Source organism: Prionailurus bengalensis, chromosome B1 (assembly GCF_016509475.1).
Source record: "Prionailurus bengalensis isolate Pbe53 chromosome B1, Fcat_Pben_1.1_paternal_pri, whole genome shotgun sequence".
Lineage (NCBI taxonomy): Eukaryota > Metazoa > Chordata > Mammalia > Carnivora > Felidae > Prionailurus > Prionailurus bengalensis.
Genome location: NC_057344.1, coordinates 42,886,408 through 42,909,763, shown reverse-complemented (window position 1 = coordinate 42,909,763; position 23,356 = coordinate 42,886,408). Strand labels below are relative to the sequence as shown.

General features: G+C 35.0%; 1 protein-coding gene across 1 annotated transcript in view; it reads right to left on the bottom strand.

Moving 5' to 3' along the window:
• The window catches only part of ADAM18 (ADAM metallopeptidase domain 18), a 164,963-nt gene that overhangs the window by 109,120 nt on the left and 32,487 nt on the right, over positions 1-23,356 (bottom strand). Inside the window, exons 7-10 of the mRNA XM_043563577.1 lie at positions 20,255-20,320; positions 8,016-8,087; positions 7,659-7,825; positions 6,557-6,638 (exon numbers count right to left, since the gene is read on the bottom strand). Of these exons, the coding sequence (XP_043419512.1) occupies positions 6,557-6,638; positions 7,659-7,825; positions 8,016-8,087; positions 20,255-20,320 (387 nt within the window). The remainder of the gene's footprint in view (positions 1-6,556; positions 6,639-7,658; positions 7,826-8,015; positions 8,088-20,254; positions 20,321-23,356) is intronic.

Genomic DNA, 23,356 nt, shown 5'->3' with positions numbered 1-23,356 from the left:
GATCATATCCTGCTTAGTACTCTGTGTTGTGATTGCTTTCCACGTTCAACATTATGTTTCATCTCAGGGGTAAATTCCACTTGGTCATAATGTATAATCCTTTTAATGCAATAAATTATATTGAATTTTTTTTGCTAATATTTTAAGCTTTTGCATCTATGTGCATCAGGGATATTGGCCTGTGGTTTTGTTTTCTTGTAGTATCTCTTTTTATGGCTTTTATATGAGGCTGATGCTGGTTTGTTAAAATATATTTGGAAGTGTTCTCCCTTCAATTATTTTGAAGAGTTTCAGAAGGATTGGTGTTAATTATTCTTTGAATTTTTGGTAGAAATCTCCAGTAAAACCATCTGTTCCTTGGCTTTTTTTTTGGTTGGGAGGCTTTGATTACTAATTGAATCTCTATTTGGTATTGCTTTGATCAAGTTTTCTATTTTTCTTGATTATTTTGGTAGGTTGTATTTTTCCAAGAATGTATCCATTTTTTTCCAGGTTATCTAATTTGTTAACATATAATTATTCTTAATAGTCCTTTTTTACCTCTGTAATTTATCCATTGTAATGTCTCCACTTTCATTTCTGACTTCATTTATTTAAATCTTCCCTCTACTTTTTTCTTAATTATTTTAGGTAAGAGCTTATCAATTTTATTTTTCTTGTCACAAATCCCAAATCCTAGCTTTGTCATTTTTCCCATTATTTTTCTATTCTCTATTTGATTTATTTTTCACTACACAAACTTTCCAAAAAAAATCCATAAATAGAGAAAACATAGCTCATTTTATGAACTCATCATTACCTTGATAGAAAATCCATAAATGCCATTACCAGAAAAGATAACTACAGTTTGATATACCCAATCACCATAAATGCAAAATTTCTTTTTTTCTTTATATATATTTTTTAATGTTTTTTTTAAATTTATTTTTGAGACAGAGAGAGACAGAGCATGAGCAGGGAAGGGGCAGAGAGAGAGGGAGACACAGAATCCGAAGCAGGCTCCAGGCTCTAAACTGTCAGCAAAGCCCAACGCGGGGCTCAAACTCACGGACTGTGAGATCATGACCTGAGCCGAAGTCAGACACTTAACTGACTGAGCCACCCAGGTGCCCCTAAATGCTAAATTTATTAACAAAATTTCACCAACTTGAATCCAACAATATATGAAAAAGACAATACATCAAGACCAAGTGGGATTTATTCTGGGAACACAAAGCTAGTTCACCAATTGAAAATTCGTCAATAATATAGTCACCATATCAACAGACTAAAGAATTTAAAAATGTATGAGTTTTCAGTAAATACAGAGAAAGATATTTGACAAAATCCAATATTCATGTTTGGTGAAACAAAGAAACACAAAAAAATATCTGCTTAGTAGGAATCAAAGGGAGCTTCCTTATAAAGAGTCTCTCTATAAATCCTATAGCTAACATCCTATAAAATCATGAAAGACTGAATGCATTCCCTGTAAGATTACAAACAAGGCAAGGGTTTAGACTCTCACAACTTCTATTCAATATTGTACTGGGGATTCTAATTGATGGAATAAATTGAGAAAAAATAAAAGGCATGCAGATTAGAATGGAATAAACAAAATTGTCTCTATTCTCAGATGACCTATGTATATATCTGTCTGTCTATCTATCTATCTATCTATCTATCATCTATCTATCATCTATGTAATCTACCTAAACATCTATATGTAGAGAATTCCAAAGCCTCTCAAACAACTCATATAGCTGGGTTTCCTAGCTTACAGAGGATAGTGAACACAAAAAGCATAGCTAAGACATGGGTTAGTTTGATTAACTAGATAAATGTATTCAAATATCACCATGTGTAAAACAACATGAATTCCTTTCTTTTCAACTTTGCCAATTTCACTACAAATAGACATCTTTGCTCACGTTTCAGTCAATTGATAAAACTATTAAAGCCATTCTCAAATGTTTGAGCTGTCACGCTAAATTTAAAAACTCAGATATTTTTACCTAGATTTATTTATTTATTTATTTATTTATTTATTATAAAATAAATATGATTCTATTTTTGTTTACTAGAACGCTTAGTATCTACCCCTCACTTGTTGCCCAGGAAAATGTCAACATAAATTAGCAAGATCTTATATGTTGTCTTGCTTTATGAGCTATCATCTTCTGGAAAGCCTTTACAACTTTTATTAATCTATGAGGATAAAGGCTGATGAGATTAAAATAAGGCAGGGTAAACTATGGTCCACAAACCCAATCTAGCCTATGACCAGTATAGCCTTCAAATAAGAATGGTTTTAGGGGAGCCTGGGGGGCTCAGTTGGTTAAACGTCTGACTTCAACTTAAGTCATGATCTCATGGTTCGTGGGTTTGAGCCCCATGTCAGGCTCTGCTGACAGCTCAGAGCCTGGAGCCTGCTTTGGATTCTGTGTCTCCCTCTCTCTCTGCCCCTCCCCTGCTCACACTCTGTCTCTGTCTCTCAAAAATGAATAAACAAAAAGTTTTTTAAATAAATAATGGTTTTATATTTTTAAATAATTAAAAAAATAAAAAAATAATATTTTGTGGCAAATTAAAATTATATGAGATTAAATTTCAGTATTCATAAATAAAGTATTATTGGAACACCACCATGCTCATAAATTTATATACTTTCTATATTGGCTTTTGCATTACAGTGGCAGAGTTAATGAGCTGTAATGTAGATTACATGGTCTACAAAGTCTGAAACATTTAGTACCTGTTCCTTTATATATAAAATATGCTAATCCTTAAGATAGAGCTTAGAGTGAACAGGTGTCATTATAAGGCATCCAATTCAAATGAAATTATTACAGGATCTTTACACAGAGAAGTAAGAAGTTTCACCTCACCACAGATGCGGACCAGCTACTTCAGTTGACCAAAACACTCTTAGAAGAATTTGTCATTTTAAATTTTGATCGGGGTTCCTGTTCTGAGGAATTCTGAGGTTCGGGGTATCTGGGTGGCTCAGTTGGTTAAGCATCCAGCTCTTGAGTTTGGCTCAGGTCAGGTTTGTGGGATCAAGCCCTTCGTGGGGCTCTGTGCTGACAATGCGGAGCCTGCTGGACGTTCTTTCCCCCCTCTCTCTGCCTCTTTTGTGTGCTTGCACATGCTCTCTCACTCTCTCAGAATAAATAAACTTAAAAAATATATTTAAAAAAATTTTTTTAAATAAAATGATCAGGTTCATCTTGGGTTCATCCATTGTTACAATCCCAAGTCTAAGGTCTCCTTCTAATTAATGTGCTAATTATAAAATAACACATTTGGTCCCCGCTTGTCTTTATTCCAATTATTTTCTAATGCTTATTTGTTTTTGAGAGACACACAGAGAGACAGACAGACAGAGTGCAAGCAGGGGAGGGGCAGAGAAAGAGGACACACAGAATCCAAAGCAGGCTCCAAGCTCCGAGCTGTCAGCACAGAGCCTGATGCAGGGCGTGAATTTACAAACTGCGAGATCATGACCTGAGCTGAAGTCCGCTCAGCTTACTGAAGATGCTTACCTGACTGAGCCACCCAGGTACCCACCCCCACTTGTCTGTAATTCTGCAACATGAACAATTAATTGGGTAAATGATTCTCAGTTATACTTGCCTAGTGGTTACCAAAAAAAGGAGACGATTTTAAAGCCACTATAGGATCCAAGAAGAAAGAATTTTATAAAAGCGACTGGGGAAAAAAAGCAGCTGGTTAACAGATAAATTATTGATAAACCAACAGAGGATGATGAGGCAATTCTGAGATTAGAAAAGCAAAATGTTGCTACCAACACCAGAACAGGATGTATAAATGAAGATCCATTCTTAGAATCCATAAACAAGTGCTACTCAATAGGAGACACATGACAGAAGGACGAGGAGTTTCAGAACAGAAAGCAATAGTTCTGAGACATTTCTCCAAGCAGGGTCAGTATGTAGACATACTAAGACATTTCCCTACCTCCATATAATCATCCACACTTGCTGAATATACCCAAAAGCATGAAGGCAAAGAAGCCCAGGGAATATATATATGTAGTTCCCTATGAGATAGATCAGAGCAGAGGATTATCATGAAATGGATCTGAGAACACTTAGATGAGTGACTGATCCAAAGTATAAATATAAAAAAATATTAGGGAATGTAGAAGTAAAAGAACAAACTTAAATAAGATAAAATAAATTATATAATGAGTCAAAATGCTCTAATATATAATTAACACAGTTCCATAGAGAAAAGGGGGAAAATGATCAAATAAAATATAGTAAAATTTCTCAAATCAGAAGTAAATTAGTATCCAGATTGAAAGGACTTTAATATAACCAGCATATTGGATGATGAAAGACAACACACAAGGATTTTAAAAAGTCTTAAATGTTTCCATACAGAAAATAAGCAAGACACACAAATGCATGAGAATAAAAATAGCATTAAATTTCTAAAGAAATGGTAAAAGACAAGGAAACAATCCTTTAAAATTCCAAGGTACAATTATTTTAAAAGGAAAATTAACCATAGGGTGTCTGGGTGGCTCAGTCAGGTAAGCATCAGACTGATTTTGGTTCAAGTCATGATCTCAGGGTCATAGGCTCAAGCCCCACATCAGGCTCCATGCTGAATATGGAAACTGCTTGGGGTACTCTCTCTCCCTCTCTCTCTGCCCCTCCCCCACTCATTCTCTCTTTTTCAAAATAAAGAAACATATATATATATATATATATATATATGAAAGTAAAATTAACCAATCTTTGAAATAATTAAATGTATTTTCAATCATGTCACTCTCAAACAATTTGCTACACATCTATTTTTTAGTAAATTATAAGAGCATATATTCTACTAAAATGAGTAAGCAAGTCATGAAAATAGAATACACATGTTCCAAAGGAGAAATGGTAGAAAATTTGTAAACAACCCCTATGCAAGAAGTTTAATAGAGATTGGGGGAAAAAAAGAAACATCCCCAGAGCTCCAAAGAGGACTTTTTGAAACATGTAAAAAAAGTAGAGGCAATTTTTAATTTTATTAAAGAATTTGGGCAAAGGCAATATTATGCAGTACCAAATTTGGGAAGAAACAAAAGCTATGCAATGAAGGCAATTTAATTTTATTTCATTATTTGGCTCATCTGAGAATAAAACAAAATTCTAATAGGCTATATTATTATAGAGGAAGAATGGAAGAGGTGGCAAGTCAGTATTATGAGCTATTAGGATCCTAAATTCTGACCTCACTGATAGTAAGTCAATGGATGTCTAAATTTGAAGACTCAAGAAATTTCAAGGGCATTGTATTTAAAAATATAGAGTAAAAATGAATAAATTATTCTTACACATATAAGCATGGGTAAATTCCACAGACATAATTTTGAACAAATAATTGGCAGATACAAGAATATACTGTGTATTATTTCATTTACATAAAGCTCAAAAAGAGGCCGACTTAACCAATGGTGATAAGTGTCACAAAGTGGTTTTCTTTGATATGGATAGTAAGTGGAAGGAGGTATATGAGTCACAGGGGTCTTATGAAGTGGTAAAATACACTATTTCTTGATCTCCATGATGTTTATGGCTATGTATTAACCTGGTCAATATTAATTGTGCTAGATATTTATGATTTTTGCAATTTTATTTATATGTAATATACTCCAATAAAACTTTTATTTACAAGGAGATGAATATAAAAGTATAAGTCAGGAGGAAAAATTTTTTAAAAAATGCTGGCGTAGTTTATGTAAGGGACTGATTTCGTTTTTTCAGTATTAGTCCTGTAAAATCACTTGTTTTTTTAAATTTTTAAAAAAAACTTTTATTGTTTATTTATTTTTGAGAGAAAGAGAGCACAAGCGGGAGGAAGGGCAGAGAGAGAGGGAGACACAGAATCTGAAGCAGGCTCCAGGCTCTGAGCTGTCAGCACAGAGCCTGATGTGGGGCTTGAACTTGGGTACAGTGAGATCATTACCTGAGCTGAAGTCGATCGCCCAACTGACTGAGCCAACCAGGTGCCCCAAAAATCATTTGTATTTGTAACACGTGAATGTGTATTACTTAATAAGATACAAATTTAAAAAGAAAAGTGGAGCTATATGAAGCAACATGTATATGTCTTTTAAAAAGCTGTTCAAAATAGTTCTGAAATGATTCATAAAATAAGAACAATGCAGAACAACATGTAGTAAATGGACCCATATTTTTGTAGCAATAGCATAACACATAAAATGGCAAGGACAAATTCATGATTTTTGCTATTTCTTGAATTTAAAGTAGACATACAGGAGGATTTAACTTGGCTTACTGTTTTACATCCTTAGAAATTCTGATATAACTGTCATAATAGTCATTATTCCTATTTGGTGAATGAGTATATTAATGTATGTTCATATTATGTTCTAAGATTAAAATAATTTTGTCCCAAAAAAATAATAAATACACATAGAGAGAAAAATGCCTTATTATACTCTACTTTTATTATACACTATTTAGCTATATTAAATAATATAAAATGCAATATACAGATTAGAAAAAAATAGTAAAGAAGGATAAAAATTACATACCATAGCAATATCTGCATTATGGCTTTTATTGCATATTGTGCCAGAAAATGTTGCTCCCAAATATGTAGGATGTTTCCTGTAACTACATCATTATAGTATAAACTTTTTATTACCATAGTTATTCAGAGCAATTCATTACTTTATTTATTAAGCTAAATCTTCCATAAAATTTACAATGGTTTTCAAATATATGAATTTTTGACCTGGATAATATCTAAAATATTATACAAAATGCTCATTGAAAATTATGATTCACTTTAGTAGCAATTTTCTCTCATCACCTCTTAGACTTGAAATAATTTCACTATCATGAATTCTCCTCAGTTTCCCTTATTCTGCATGTATTCTTTTGATCACTAAAAGTCAAAAAAGTTTTTTATATTTTTATTTTTTTTAAGTTTATTTATTTTCAGAGAAAGATAGCATGTGCACGCATGGAGGAGAAGCAGAAAGGGGGAGAGAGAGAATCCCAAGTAAGCCCCATGCTGTCATTGCAAAGCCTGACATGGGTCTGGATCACGGCCTGAGTCAAAATCAAAGTCAGAGGTCTAACCAACTGAGCCACCCAGGCACCCCAAACAAAAAGGATTTTTAATCTGTGGAATAAGAAGTTTTGCCTGTCCTAAATGTAAGCATTTTCTTAAATTAAATATTATCAAAAAAATTCTTTTTAGTCAAGCAGTAGACATGAAATGTATTAACATATTATAGATAATATTAACTGAATAGTGACAATTTTAACATTATTAATAAGCTAAGGTTTACATGTACTCTTTAGTAAACATATATAGTAGTAAAGTATGTAGTATATAACATACATACATAACATAAGTAGTGTATTCTGTAGTTATGAAAGTCAAGTCTTTATATAAATTATATTCCAAAATATATTGTGATATATGTGATATATGTTACTTATGTTGTTTTTATTTTTATCATATTTTCAACTATACTATAACATCTATGGCAATAGCTATATATGAAGATGTTTAACATTTTCAGAGGCCTACAGAAAGTTGAAGAACACAGTAAATGCATTAATTATCAAATTAATGATATTATTTATGCATATCTCTTTTTTAATGTAGAACATTGTGCTTACATAAGTAAGAATGCTATGTCATGGGGCCGTAGGATAAGATAGTCCCGTTTCCATACAAAAAATCTTTGTAATAAATCATCAGCATCCCCGTTGGTAGAAATTTTGTTTTTATGTGACCACAATTCCAAGGAGGACAGCATTACAGTCAATTTGAACTGAGTAAACATCTAAAATAAGATTTATGGCATACTTGTTAAAAAAACAATTATTAAATCAAAACGATGTAACATAAGGAATATATTCAGTTTATTATTTAGATTATTGAAGATTTTTAAGTCATTGATTTGTCATGGTAAAATAGAAACCGGTTTCAATGATTTTTCATAAAACTATAAATGTAAAAAACTTAAAACTTACAGTGTTGACAAGGCCAGTAATCTGGATAATTTTCTGTGTTACAGCCATCATTTCTGATCCCATATAATCATACTGAAAAACAATTTTTAAGTTATTCTTTTAAAATGTGAGTGATAATAATTTATCTTTTGATGGTGAATATATCTTGCTCATAACAGGCAGGTAAATCATAGGATTTGTCAAACAATATAACACATACTACTATAATGATGATGACATCATAAAAGAAGCAACAATAAAAAATCATAGGCTTTTAAAATAGATTCTCACTTGTTAATATTTTAAAGAAACTCTCAAGCAGAAACAATTGAAATCATCAAGAGGTCTCAAAATAACTTCAGAGATTCCTCCTTAGTTTAATGGGATTTCTTCAGCTAGACACAGAGGGAAACACAAAATCTCCCATCACATGGTTGGTTAAAAATATCAAATCAACAAACAAAATAAAAGGGCTCAAATATATCTATAGAACAAAAAAACAAAAATGACAATTATAAAAATTAAACATGATGTGGAATAAAGGATTCAAAAACTTTGATAATGAATACAATGAAATTATGTAAAGGAAAGGAGAAAAGAAACAAACTGTCCTGTGAAATGGTAAATTCTTGAGAGGACATAAACTTGTATTTATTTGAGAACTTAATTAATGTGTTCTTTGCAGTTATGTTTTGGAAAATGCTTAGTACCTCTGCAAAAGTTGTTAATTGTACAAATTGAAAAAATGGACTCCTACCAAATCTTAGAACTCTGCATAACTTGTTTACTCAAAATTTTGGTAGTTATTGAAATGGATGTGCTTGTTATAAGTGTTAATATAGAAATAATGTAAAATTAATTATATATTTCCATTTCATGAATTAGAAGTTAAACATATTCTAGTAAATAAAATTTCCTTATAATAGAAAAAACATAGCATTGGAGAAGTATTATACATATGAAATGTATTCCTATACAACACACAAATAAAAAAATCCTTATTTATGACAATACGAGAATACTCAAGATCATCAGAGTAGAGGTATAATTTCATATACTAAATGTCATGACACTTTGGAAGATAGAGCTAGCCCCAAAGGTTTATTTCACAAGGTAAAAATTCTCAATATATAAGGAAGGCATATCAATGCTTAATTAGTAGGAAATAATACACATCATCAAAATATGGAAAACAAAATGGACACAATTAAAACAAGAATTTAAAAAACCCGCGATAATAGTTCAAGATATTAACCCAACTCTCTCAGTAACTGATAGGAAAAGGGGCAAAAACTTAGTAAACTTAGAAGGTCTGAGCAATACAGTTAAAATGTTTGACTCATTAATATACAGACATAACTCCATTCAAAAAGGGCAGAATAGGGGCGCCTGGGTGGCTCAGTCGGTTAAGCCTCTGACTTCAGCTCAGGTCATGATCTCTCAGTCAGCTCAGGTCATGACCTCACAGTTTGTGGGTTAGAGCCCCGCGTCTAGCTCTGTGCTGACAGCTCAGAGCCTGGAACCTGCTTCCGATTCTGTGTCTCCCTCTCTCTCTGCCCCTCCCATGCTCATGCTCTGACTCTCTCTGTCTCTCAATAATAAATAAAAGTTAAAAAAAAAAAAGGTAGAATGTAATAAATCTTTTTAAAATGCATGTGGACCATTTATAAAACCGACCATATACTGGGCCATAAAAGAAGTCACAACACATTTCCAAGGTTTCACATCATTCAGATCATGCTCTTTTACCACTATGGAATAAAACTGATATGAGCAACTAAAATAGAACTTGAAAATCCCCAAATATTTTGAATTGAACCAATACAATTTAAATTCCCAGGGGTCACACACACACACACACACACAAATGACTTAGACATAATTTAGAAAAACTGAAATGTTCAAAGAAGTCAGACTATCAAAATTTGTGTTGCTAGTAAAAAACATAAACCCTTGTATTAGATAGTAACTCTTTGACTAGAGATAAACTGTTAAGCATAAATACATTAGAAAATTAAAAAATGCATAAAACCAATTATCTTATCCAAAGCAAAGAAACTGAAAGGGAGGAAATAACAGACAGAAGATAAGAAAATAATGTTAGGGAATAAATGTAAGTAATCACGGAATATATTTAGCTATTCCATGAGGTGGTATCTCATTGTGGTTTTGCTTTGTATTTCCCTGATGATGAGTGATATTGAGCATCTTTTCATGTGTCTGTTAGCCATCTGGATGTCTTCTTTGGAAAAGTTTCTATTCATGTCTTCTGCTCATTTCTTCACTGGATTATTTGACTTTGGGGTGTTCAGATTGATAAGTTATTTATATATTTTGGATACTAACCCTTTATCAGATATGTTATTTGCAAGTATCTTCTCCAATCCCATAGATTGACTTTTGTTGATTGTTTCTTCCACTGTGCAGAAGCTTTTTATCTTGCTGAAGTCCCAGTAGTTCATGTTCTTTGTTTCTCTTGCCTCTAGAGACATATCTAGTAAGAAGTTGCTATGGCCAATGTCAAAGGGGTTGCTCTCTGTATGCTCCTCTAAGATTTTGATAGTTTCCTGTCTCACATTTAGGTTTGCCATCCATTTTGAATTTATTTTTGTGTATGGTGTAAGAAAGCAGTCCCGTTTCATTCTTTTGCATGTTGCTGTCCAGTTTTTCCAACACCATTTGTTGAAGAGACTCTTTTGTCCACGGGATAGTCTTTCCTGTTTTTTCAAGTGTAAGTTGACCATACAGTTATGGATCCATTTCTGGGGCTTCTATTACATTCCATTGACCTAACTGCCTGTTTTTGTGCCAGTACCATATTGTCTGCATCACTACAGTTTTGTAATATAGCTCAAAGTCCAGAATTATGATGCCTCCAGCTTTGCTTTTTCTTTTTCGAGATTACTTTGGCTCTTCATGGTCTTTTGTGGTTCCATACAAATTTTAGGATTATTTGTTCTAGCTCTGTGAAAAACACTCGTGGTATTTTGATAGGAATTGCATTAAATGTGCAGATTGATTTAAGTAGTATTAACATTTTAACAATATTTGTTCTTCCAATCCATGAGCATGGAATTTTTTTCCATTTCTTTGTGTCCTCTTCCCATTTTTGTCATAAGTGTCTGATAGTTTTCAGAGTACAAATCATTTACATCTTTGGTTAGATTTATTCCTAGGTATTTTATTGCTTTTGGTGCAGTTGTAAATGGGATCAATTCCTTGATTTCTCTTTCTGCTGCTTCATTATTGGTGTGGATGCAATAGATTTTTGTACATTGATTTTGTATCCTGTGATTTACTGAAATAGTGTATCAGTTCTAGCAATTTTTTGGTGGAGTCTTGTGGGTTTTCTACATAGAGTGTCACATCATCTGAAAATAGTGAAAGTTTGACTTCTTCCTTGCAGATTTGTATGCTTTTTATTTCTTTCTGTTTTCTGATTTCTGAAGCTAAGATATTCATTACTATTTAACATAGTAATGAGAGTGGACGTCCTTGACTTTTTCCTAAGGGAAACGGTCTCAGCTTTTCCACATTGAGGATTATATTAGCTGTGGGTGTTTTGTATATAGTCTTTCTAATATTGAGGTATGTTCCATCTATCATTACTTTGTTGAGGGTTTTTGTCAAGAATGAATGCTATACCTTGTCAAATGACTTTTTTCATCTATTGACAAGATCATATGGTTCTTACCCTTTCTTTTATTAATGTGGTACATCATGTCAATTGATTTTGGAATACTGAACCACCCTTGCACCCCAGAAATAAATCCCACTTGACTGTAGTTAATTATTCTTTTAATGTAATGTTGGTTTCCATTTTCTAGTATGTTGACAATTTTTTCACCATGTTCATTAGGGATGTTGGTATATAATTCTTCTTTTTAGTATAGTCCTTGTTGGTTTTGGGGTCAAGGTAATGCTGGCCTCATAGGATGAATTTGGAAGTTTTCCTCCCATTTCTACTTTTTTAAAACAGTTTAAGAAGAATACATATTGGCTGAGGGCAAGATGGCGGCTTAGGAGGACGCTGGGCTCACCGCACGTCCTGCTGATCACTTAGATTCCATCTACACCTGCCTAAATAACCCAGAAAACCGCCAGAGGATTAGCAGAAAGGAGTCGCCGGAGCCAAACGCAGACGAGAGGTCCACGGAAGAGGGTAGGAAGGGCGGCAAGGCGGTGCGCGCTCCACGGACTGGTGGGAGGGAGCCGGGGCGGAGGGGCGGCTCGCCGGCCAAGCAGAGGCCCCGAGTCTGGCTTGCAAAAGCGGAGGGGCCTGACGGACTGTGTTCCCACAACAAGCATGACTTAGCGTCTGGGAGGTCATAAGTTAACAGCTCTGCTCAGAAAGCGGGAAGGCTGGAGGACAAAGGGAGGGAGAGCTGCTGAGCCCCCCGACAACAGAGCTCAGTTTGGTGGGGAACAAAGGCGCTCGCCAGCGCCATCTCCCCCGCCCATCCCCCAGCCGAAATCCCAAAGGGAACCGGTTCCTGCCAGGGAACTTGCTCGCTCCGCGCAAACACCCAACTCTGCGCTTCTGCTGAGCCAAACCTCCGGCAGCGGATCTAACTCCCTCCCGCTGCCACAGGGCCCCTCCTGAAGTGGATCACCTAAGGAGAAGCGATCTAAGCCTGCCCCTCCTGCCCCCGTGCACCTTGCCTATCCACCCCAGCTAATACGCCAGATCCCCAGCATCACAAGCCTGGCAGGGTGCAAGTAGCCCAGACGGGCCACACCACCCCACAGTGAATCCCGCCCCTAGGAGAGGAGAAGAGAAGGCACACACCAGTCTGACTGTGGCCCCAGCTGTGGGCTGGGGGCAGACATCAGGTCTGACTGCAGCCCCGCCCACCAACTCCAGTTATACACCACAGCACAGGGGAAGTGCCCTGCAGGTCCTCACCACGCCAGGGACTATCCAAAACGACCAAGCGGAAGAATTCCCCTCAGAAGAATCTCCAGGAAATAACAACAGCTAATGAGCTGATCAAAAAGGATTTAAATAATATAACAGAAAGTGAATTTAGAATAATAGTCACAAAATTAATCGCTGGGCTTGAAAACAGTATACAGGACAGCAGAGAATCTCTTGCTACAGAGACCAAGGGACTAAGGAACAGTCACGAGGAGCTGAAAAACGCTTTAAACGAAATGCATAACAAAATGGAAACCACCACAGCTCGGCTTGAAGAGGCAGAGGAGAGAATAGGTGAACTAGAAGATAAAGTTATGGAAAAAGAGGAAGCTGAGAAAAAGAGAGATAAAAAAATCCAGGAGTATGAGGGGAAAATTAGAGAACTAAGTGATACACTAAAAAGAAATAATATACGCATAATTGGTATCCCAGAGGAGGAAGAGAGAGGGAAAGGTGCTGAAGGGGTACTTGAAGAAATAATAGCTGAGAACCTCCCTGAACTGGGGAAGGAAAAAGGCATTGAAATCCAAGAGGCACAGAGAACTCCCTTCAGACATAACTTGAATCGATCTTCTGCATGACATATCATAGTGAAACTGGCAAAATACAAGGATAAAGAGAAAATTCTAAAAGCAGCAAGGGGTAAACGTGCCCTCACATATAAAGGGAGACCAATAAGACTCGTGACTGATCTCTCTTTTGAAACTTGGCAGGCCAGAAAGAATTGGCACGAGATTTTCAGGGTGCTAGACAGAAAAAATATGCAGCCAAGAATCCTTTATCCAGCAAGTCTGTCATTTAGAATAGAAGGAGAGATAAAAGTCTTCCCAAACAAACAAAAACTGAAGGAATTTGTCACCACTAAACCAGCCCTACAAGAGATCCTAAGGGGGATCCTGTGAGACAAAGTCCCAGAGACATCACTACAAGCATAAAACATACAGACATCACAATGACTCTAAACCCATATCTTTCTATAATAACACTGAATGTAAATGGATTAAATGCGCCAACCAAAAGACATAGGGTATCAGAATGGATAAAAAAACAAGACCCATCTATTTGCTGTCTACAAGAGACTCATTTTAGACCTGAGGACACCTTTAGATTGAGAGTGAGAGGATGGAGAACTATTTATCATGCGACTGGAAGCCAAAAGAAAGCTGGAGTAGCCATACTTATATCAGACAAACTAGACTTTAAATTAAAGGCTGTAACAAGAGATGAAGAAGGACATTATATAATAGTTACAGGGTCTATCCATCAGGAAGAGCTAACAATTATAAATGTCTATGCGCCGAATACCGGAGCCCCCAAATATATAAAACAATTACTCATAAACATAAGCAACCTTATTGATAAGAATGTGGTAATTGCAGGGGACTTTAACACCCCACTTACAGAAATGGATAGATCATCTAGGCACACGGTCAATAAAGAAACAAGGGCCCTGAATGAGACATTGGATCAGATGGACTTGACAGATATATTTAGAACTCTGCATCCCAAAGCAACAGAATATACTTTCTTCTCGAGTGCACATGGAACATTCTCCAAGATAGATCATATACTGGGTCACAAAACAGCCCTTCATAAGTTTACAAGAATTGAAATTATACCATGCATACTTTCAGACCACAATGCTATGAAGCTTGAAATCAACCACAGAAAAAAGTCTGGAAAACCTCCAAAAGCATGGAGGTTAAAGAACACCCTACTAACGAATGAGTGGGTCAACCAGGCAATTAGAGAAGAAATTAAAAAATATATGGAAACAAACGAAAATGAAAATACAACAATCCAAACACTTTGGGACACAGCAAAGGCAGTCCTGAGAGGAAAATATATTGCAATCCAGGCCTATCTCAAGAAACAAAAAAAACCCAAGTACAAAATCTAACAGCACACCTAAAGGAACTAGAAGCAGAACAGCAAAGGCAGCCTAAACCCAGCAGAAGAAGAGAAATAATAAAGATCAGAGCAGAAATAAACAATATAGAAACTAAAAAAACTGTAGAGCAGATCAACGAAACCAAGAGTTGGTTTTTTGAAAAAATAAACAAAATTGACAAACCTCTAGCCAGGCTTCTCAAAAAGAAAAGGGAGATGACCCAAATAGATAAAATCATGAATGAAAATGGAATTATTACAACCAATCCCTCAGAGATACAAACAATTATCAGGGAATACTATGAAAAATTATATGCCAACAAATTGGACAACCTGGAAGAAATGGACAAATTCCTGAACACCCACACTCTTCCAAAAGTCAATCATGAGGAAATAGAAAGCTAGAGCAGACCCATAACCAGCGAAGAAATTGAATTGGTTATCAAAAATCTCCCAACAAATAAGAGTCCAGGACCAGATGGCTTCCCAGGGGAGTTCTACCAGACGTTTAAAGCAGAGATAATACCTATCCTTCTCAAGCTATTCCAAGAAATAGAAAGGGAAGGAAAACTCCCAGACTCATTCTATGAAGCCAGTATTACTTTGATTCCTAAACCAGACAGAGACCCAGTAAAAAAAGAGAACTACAGGCCAATATCCCTGATGAATATGGATGCAAAAATTCTCAATAAGATACTAGCAAATCGAATTCAACGGCATATAAAAAGAATTATTCACCATGATCAAGTGGGATTCATTCCTGGGATGCAGGGCTGGTTCAACATTCGCAAATCAATCAATGGGATACATCACATTAACAAAAAAAAAGAGAAGAGCCATATGATCCTGTCAATCGATGCAGAAAAGGCCTTCGACAAAATCCAGCACCCTTTCTTAATAAAAACCCTTGAGAAAGTCGGGATAGAAGGAACATACTTAAAGATCATAAAAGCCATTTATGAAAAGCCCACAGCTAACATCATCCTCAACGGGGAAAAACTGAGAGCTTTTTCCCTGAGATCAGGAACACGACAAGGATGCCCACTCTCACCGCTGCTGTTTAACATAGTGTTGGAAGTTCTAGCATCAGCAATCAGACAACAAAAGGAAATCAAAGGCATCCAAATTGGCAAAGATGAAGTCAAGCTTTCGCTTTTTGCAGATGACATGATATTATACATGGAAAATCCGATAGACTCCACCAAAAGTCTGCTAGAACTGATACAGGAATTCAGCAAAGTTGCAGGATACAAAATCAATGTACAGAAATCAGTTGCATTCTTATACACTAACAATGAAGCAACAGAAAGACAAATAAAGAAACTGATCCCATTCACAATTGCACCAAGAAGCATAAAATACCTAGGAATAAATCTAACCAAAGATGTAAAGGATCTGTATGCTGAAAACTATAGAAAGCTTCTGAAGGAAATTGAAGAAGATTTAAAGAAATGGAAAGACGTTCCCTGCTCATGGATTGGAAAAATAAATATTGTCAAAATGTCAATACTACCCAAAGCTATCTACACATTCAATGCAATCCCAATCAAAATTGCACCAGCATTCTTCTCGAAACTAGAACAAGCAATCCTAAAATTCATATGGAACCACAAAAGGCCCCGAATAGCCAAAGGAATTTTGAAGAAGAAGACCAAAGCAGGAGGCATCACAATCCCAGACTTTAGCCTCTACTACAAAGCTGTCATCAACAAGACAGCATGGTATTGGCACCAAAACAGACACATAGACCAATGGAATAGAATAGAAACCCCAGAACTAGACCCACAAACGTATGGCCAACTCATCTTTGACAAAGCAGGAAAGAACATCCAATGGAAAAAAGACAGCCTCTTTAACAAATGGTGCTGGGAGAACTGGACAGCAACATGCAGAAGGTTGAAACTAGACCACTTTCTCACACCATTCACAAAAATAAACTCAAAATGGATAAAGGACCTAAAGGTGAGACAGGAAACCATCAAAACCTTAGAGGAGAAAGCAGGAAAAGACCTCTCTGACCTCAGCCGTAGCAATCTCTTACTCGACACATCCCCAAAGGCAAGGGAATTAAAAGCAAAAGTGAATTACTGGGACCTTATGAAGATCAAAAGCTTCTGCACAGCAAAGGAAACAACCAACAAAACTAAAAGGCAACCAACGGAATGGGAAAAGATAGTTGCAAATGACATATCGGGCAAAGGGCTAGTATCCAAAATCTATAAAGAGCTCACCAAACTCCACACCCGAAAAACAAATAACCCAGTGAAGAAATGGGCAGAAAACATGAATAGACACTTCTCTAAAGAAGACATCCAGATGGCCTACAGGCACATGAAAAGATGTTCAGCGTCGCTCCTTATCAGGGAAATACAAATCAAAACCACACTCAGGTATCACCTCACGCCAGTCAGAGTGGCCACAATGAACAAATCAGGCGACTATAGATGCTGGAGAGGATGTGGAGAAATGGGAACCCTCTTGCACTGTTGGTGGGAATGCAAATTGGTGCAGCCGCTATGGAAAGCAGTGTGGAGGTTCCTCAGAAAATTAAAAATAGACCTACCCTATGACCCAGCAATAGCACTGCTAGGAATTTATCCAAGGGATACAGGAGTACTGATGCATAGGGCCACTTGTACCCCAATGTTCATAGCAGCACTCTCAACAATAGCCAAATTATGGAAAGAGCCTAAATGTCCATCAACTGATGAATGGATAAAGAAATTGTGGTTTTTATACACAATGGAATATTACGTGGCAATGAGAAAAAATGAAATATGGCCTTTTGTAGCAACGTGGATGGAACTGGAGAGTGTGATGCTAAGTGAAATAAGCCATACAGAGAAAGACAGATACCATATGGTTTCACTCTTATGTGGATCCTGAGAAACTTAACAGGAACCCATGGGGGAGGGGAAGGAAAAAAAAAAAAAGAGGTTAGAATGGGAGAGAGCCAAAGCATAAGAGACTGTTAAAAACTGAGAACAAACTGAGGGTTGATGGGGGGTGGGAGGGAGGAGAGGGTGGGTGATGGGTATTGAGGAGGGCACCTTTTGGGATGAGCACTGGTTGTTGTATGGAAACCAATTTGTCAATAAATTTCATAAAAAAAAAAAGAAGAATAGATATTAACTCTTCTTTAAATGTTTGGTAGAATGCCCTTGGGAAACCATTTGGCTCTGGATTTTTATATGTTAGGAGATTTTTGATCACTGATTCAATTTCGTTGCTGGTTATGTCTGTCTGATTGATATGAAAAAAATAAACCTTAACTCTTACCTCACACCACACATTTTTATCAATTAGAGAAAAACATAAAACTCTATGTGAAAAGATAAAGAAAAATAAATTCCAAAACAAAAGTAAAAATATTTGTGTCCTCGGAGTAAGAAAATATTTCTTAAATGGAAAAAATAAAATAATGATAAAAATCATATATTGGACTTATATGCTTTATCATTAAGAAATATGTCCATCAAAAGACACCACTAAGAAAGAGAAAAAACAAGCCTCAAACTGGGAGAAGATATCCCCAATATAGCCATCTGACAAAAGATTCATATTCAAAATATATAAAACTCCACAAAGCATTAATAAAAATATTAAAATGGGAAACACTTGTATATTTTCTCTTAAAGAGAATATCCAGGGGCACCTGGGTGGCTCAGTCAGTTGAGCGTCCGACTTGGGCTCAGGTCATGATCTCACTGTTCACGAGTTCGAGCCCTGCATTGGGCGCCATGATGACAGCTCAGAGCCAGGAACCTGCTTCAGATTGTGTTTCCCTCTCTCTCTGCTTCTCTCCCACTCATGCTCTGTCCCTCTCTCTCTCTCTCTCAAAAATAAATAAACATTAAAAAAATTAAAAAAGAGAGAATATCCAAATAGTCTACAACAGTATCTAATGTATTCAAACTCATTAGTCATCAGGTAAATGCTAATAAAAACCACAATATGATCTCATTTTACATACACCAGAATGGCTAAAATTTAAAGACTATCAATACCAATTGTTTGTGGAGATATGGAACCCTTGAATCTTTATTTGGGGGGGTACCTTGGATCTTTCATACTTTGTTGACAGGAAAACAAATTGCTATATTCAATCAACATCTCTTAAAGGTAACATATACTAATCATGAAAAGGTGATCAACATCACTGATCATCGGGCAAATAAATGCAAATCAAAACCGCAGTCAGATATCACCATACACTTGTTAGAATGTCTATTATCTAAAAGACAAGAGATTTCAAATATTGGAAAAGATGTGAAGGAAAGTAAACCCTTTTACACTGTTGGTGAGAATGCAAATTGGTACAGCCATTATGGAAAACAGTATGATGGTTCCTTCAACAGTTAAAAATAAAACTACCACATATCTAGCAATTCCATTTCAGGGTAAATATACTAAAGAAACAAGATCAAAGAGATATCTGTACTCCCATGTTTAATGTAGCACTATTCATAACAGACTAGATATGGAAGCTACCTAAGTGCCCATCAACAGATTAATGAATAAAAAAGTGTGGCATGTATATGTATATGTATATGTATATGTATATGTATATGTATATACACACATGCAATGGAATATTAGTCATAAAATGAAGGAAATATCCTATTTGCAACAACTTGATGAACATGGAGTGCATTACACTAAATGAAATAAGCCAGCAAAAGACAAAAACTGTATTGTATCAATTATATGTAAAAATAAAAAAAATTAAAAAAAGAAAAGAGAATAGAATGGTAGCTGCTGTGGCTGGTGGCAGGAGAAAATTGAGAGATATAGGTCAAAGAGTAACACACTTTCAGTCATAAAAAAGGATAAATTCTGAAGATCTAATGCACAGGCATGGTGACTAGAGTTCATAATATGGTATTGTATACTTGAAAGTTGCTGAGAGTATATCTTAAGTGTTATTACCACACACACTTGGGCACACACACACACACACACAAAGAAAAGAAAAGCGAGTTAACTATGTGAAGTAATGGATGTGTTGATTATCTTAATCTTGGTAATGAATCCACAATGTATATCAAATTATCACATGTTGCGCTTTAAATATACACAATTCTATTAATTATTCCTCAATAAAGTTAGAAAAAATAAGTGAATTGGTAAGATGTTAAATATTTGATATGCTCAAAAAAATGTAACGAGAGATGTTAGAGAAGGTAAGGAAAAATCAAGGCTGTTAGAAAGTGAGGTCAAGGAGAGACTGGGCTAAACTTAGGATAGGGAAAGGGTAGATACTGGAGGGCACTCTAGGCTAGTTTGGATTTTTCATCATAACTATCACCTAAAATAAAATATCTCTACTTTTCAATAATTTAAAAATTACATATGTCTTCAAAATTAAGATAAAATATTTTCATTAAGTTCAAAGAAAGAAAGAGAAAAAGAGAGAAAGAGGGAATGGGGGGAAGGGAAAAGTTTGACTTACCAAATCTTTTTCCACTATAATGTGAATTTCTAGGTATTGGGGTAATAGTTTTGGAAGAGCTGTTTTCTGAAGAAAAAAGGATTTATAGAATGTTAACATGTACTGAATTTGTTAAAGTGAAAATGCTGACATGTAAATAAGGAAAAATAACAACATATAAAACCTTCATGAGGACTTAAATATAAAAATTAATTAGAAATCAGAAAATTTCATTTGAAAATGTATTCTAGGTTTAAGAGAGTTCCAGTGAGCTTGCTGGAGTAATGTAAGAGTTTAAGTTATCTCTATTAATACTGAATGAGAAAGAAAGTGAATATAAAGATATATATTCTGTTGTCTTCATCTCGTGACAAATCTACACTACCAGTTCACACTTGAAAATTTTTCACGAACTGTCCTCCTAAAGACTATGGCAGCACCAACTGTGGTGCACTAGAAATCTTTCATTCATTCAGTATAGGGAATATTTGAGAATTCATTGACAGCACATAAATTTGGGTAAATAGTATTCCTTGTACTATTAACTATATGTGTACACAGGAAAGAACAAAATGCGCAATATCAGAAATAATTCTGCAGTCTCAGAGCATAAGCTGTATGCCCCATTTGGTATGATGTAATAATTCTTGATTGTGCCAGGTCAGTCAGCTAAAACTCATCAATTTATTATATCATCACTTAGCACTTTAAATCTAATTTTTATACAAGCTGTATTTCTAACACATTGAAATTCCATTTTACATATAGAAATTTCAAAAAAAAAACTCACAAAATTTCTTCCTTGATCCAATTAAATACACTAAATACAAGAGTATTTACTTGATCACCAAATACAAGAGTATTTACTTGATCACTAAATACAAGAGTAACAAGGTACAACAATTGGGTCTGTCATAAAATAGCATAGGTTAAATGAATAAATGAGCAAACTAACTGGACTTAATGGGTAGAGCCTAGATTTAAATTAGTTTGTCTAAATTCCCATAGGGAAGTAAAGTATGCTTGTATCATATTACCTATTTTTGTCATTACCTATCTGTCTGTCTGATTACATGCATATATGCAATTTTGTAGAAATGAAAGTGCTCTTATTTCTTATTTTCTCTCATATAATGCTGAAATACATGAGTTTGGTCTCCTAACCCTCTTTTATAATTTCTCTGCAAATTTTCAGCACTAACTAGTCTTATAACAATGGTGATCATATAATTTATTGTTCTAACTGGAATAATATGGAGTGGGATAAGAGTTCACTAAAACTAAATTATATAATTACTGAAATTGATTTTTAGTTCTATTTCATTACTTTGGTAGACCTAAAATATTTCTACTCAAAAGTTATTTCTAAAACTAGATTTCTTCTTATATACATCTGACTACATGAAGCCAAAACATTTCTAGGTTTTCTTTGATTAAAAATAGCATAAATAATTTTTCTTGAAAAATACTCATGGACTTTAATTTCTTAGCCATATCTCCCTATAATGCGTCTGATATTTTTAGAAAATTTTTTCAGTATATTCTTAATATTTTAATTACATTGCTTATGATTTTGTTCAAGGTTACATTTTATGGTTTATACACTTGAAATTGATAACACCTTCAACTGACTTTTTACTAAATACCATAATTTTTTAAAGTTTATTTATTTTGAGAGAAAGAGAGAGTGGTGTGTGTGTGTGTGTGTGTGTGTGTGTGCAAGAGAGGACCAAAGAGGGAATCCTAAACAGGCTCCATGCTGTTACCATGGAGCTCAATGTGGGGTTTGAACTCATGAACCATGAGATCATGACCTGAGCCAAAATTATGACACTGTTGTTACCTTGACATTTTTCCCTTTCAAATTTATATTCTTCTTCTCACTCTTTAATATTTAAATTTATAAATGAAATTACATAATATTCACTGTAATGTCAGATAAGTCACCTTCAATAAAATGAGCTTCAAAACTCATTAACTCACTAAGAGATTATTTAATTTTATTAATTTTTTTAAAAACTACTTATTGCAAAGCAGATCAATAATCTCATGTACCATTAATCCAGTTACTCCAATGGTTATATCTTACAAAAAGCTGTAGTACATTATCAAAGCCAGGAAGCTGACTCTGTATGATGTATATGTGTATATTTCTACGTTATTATGTAATGTGTGCACTTATGTAAACACCATTGCAATCAAGACACAGATACATTCCATCATTGCAAAAATCTTCCTTTCATATCTCTTTAAAGTTACACCCACTTCCAACTTCCCATTTATTCCTAACCTGTGATAATCACTGATCTTTCCCCCAAATCCAGGTTCATAGTGCCTTCCTTATATTTAGCCTTAATCCAAACATCAGAGAATTCCCCTGTTCTCTGATCCATGCCAAATCCATGACCTGTTCTAAAATGTGTCAAAAAAGTACAGGAGAAAGAGCAAGAAGATCAGGAAGAGACATTTTATCTAAAGACGCAAAACAAAGTCCAGTGTAGAAATGCAAAGCTAAACAGAACAAGCATTACTCTAACAAATTACCATTCACCTTAAACAAAATATATCACTAAAAGAAATGTGAAACCTCTGGTAGGTATACTAAAGGTAGCAATAGCAAAAACACACACTAACAGATGTATATTCTGACTATATTAACACAAACTTTTGAGCTAAAGACCTAGCAGAAAGATATGCTCATTTCCAAGGCTAAAATTAATATTTAATTCAATATCTACTGCCTACTGACTTATGTAACATGTTTACATTTCACAAAAGATAGAGAAGGGATACAGACAGGCAAGAAGAAAATGCAATATAGAAACTATAGCTACCATGAGGATCAGACTTACACAGACACAGACACAGATGTTGGAACTATCAGAAGGAAGATTTAAAGCAACTCTAGCTAATATGTTAAAGGCACTAATGGAAAATCTTAAAGAATGCAATGTGAGATATGTAATTTCAACACCAAATATTTCTACAACAACCACCTAATATGGAAAGTAGTTGGTTGTCCCTATCTACATGTGTTTATGCACATTTTATTTTATCATTGAGTTCCTTTGAGTTGTGTTCTTGATAAGTCAGTATTTGTAACTTTGCAAATAGAAATGATCT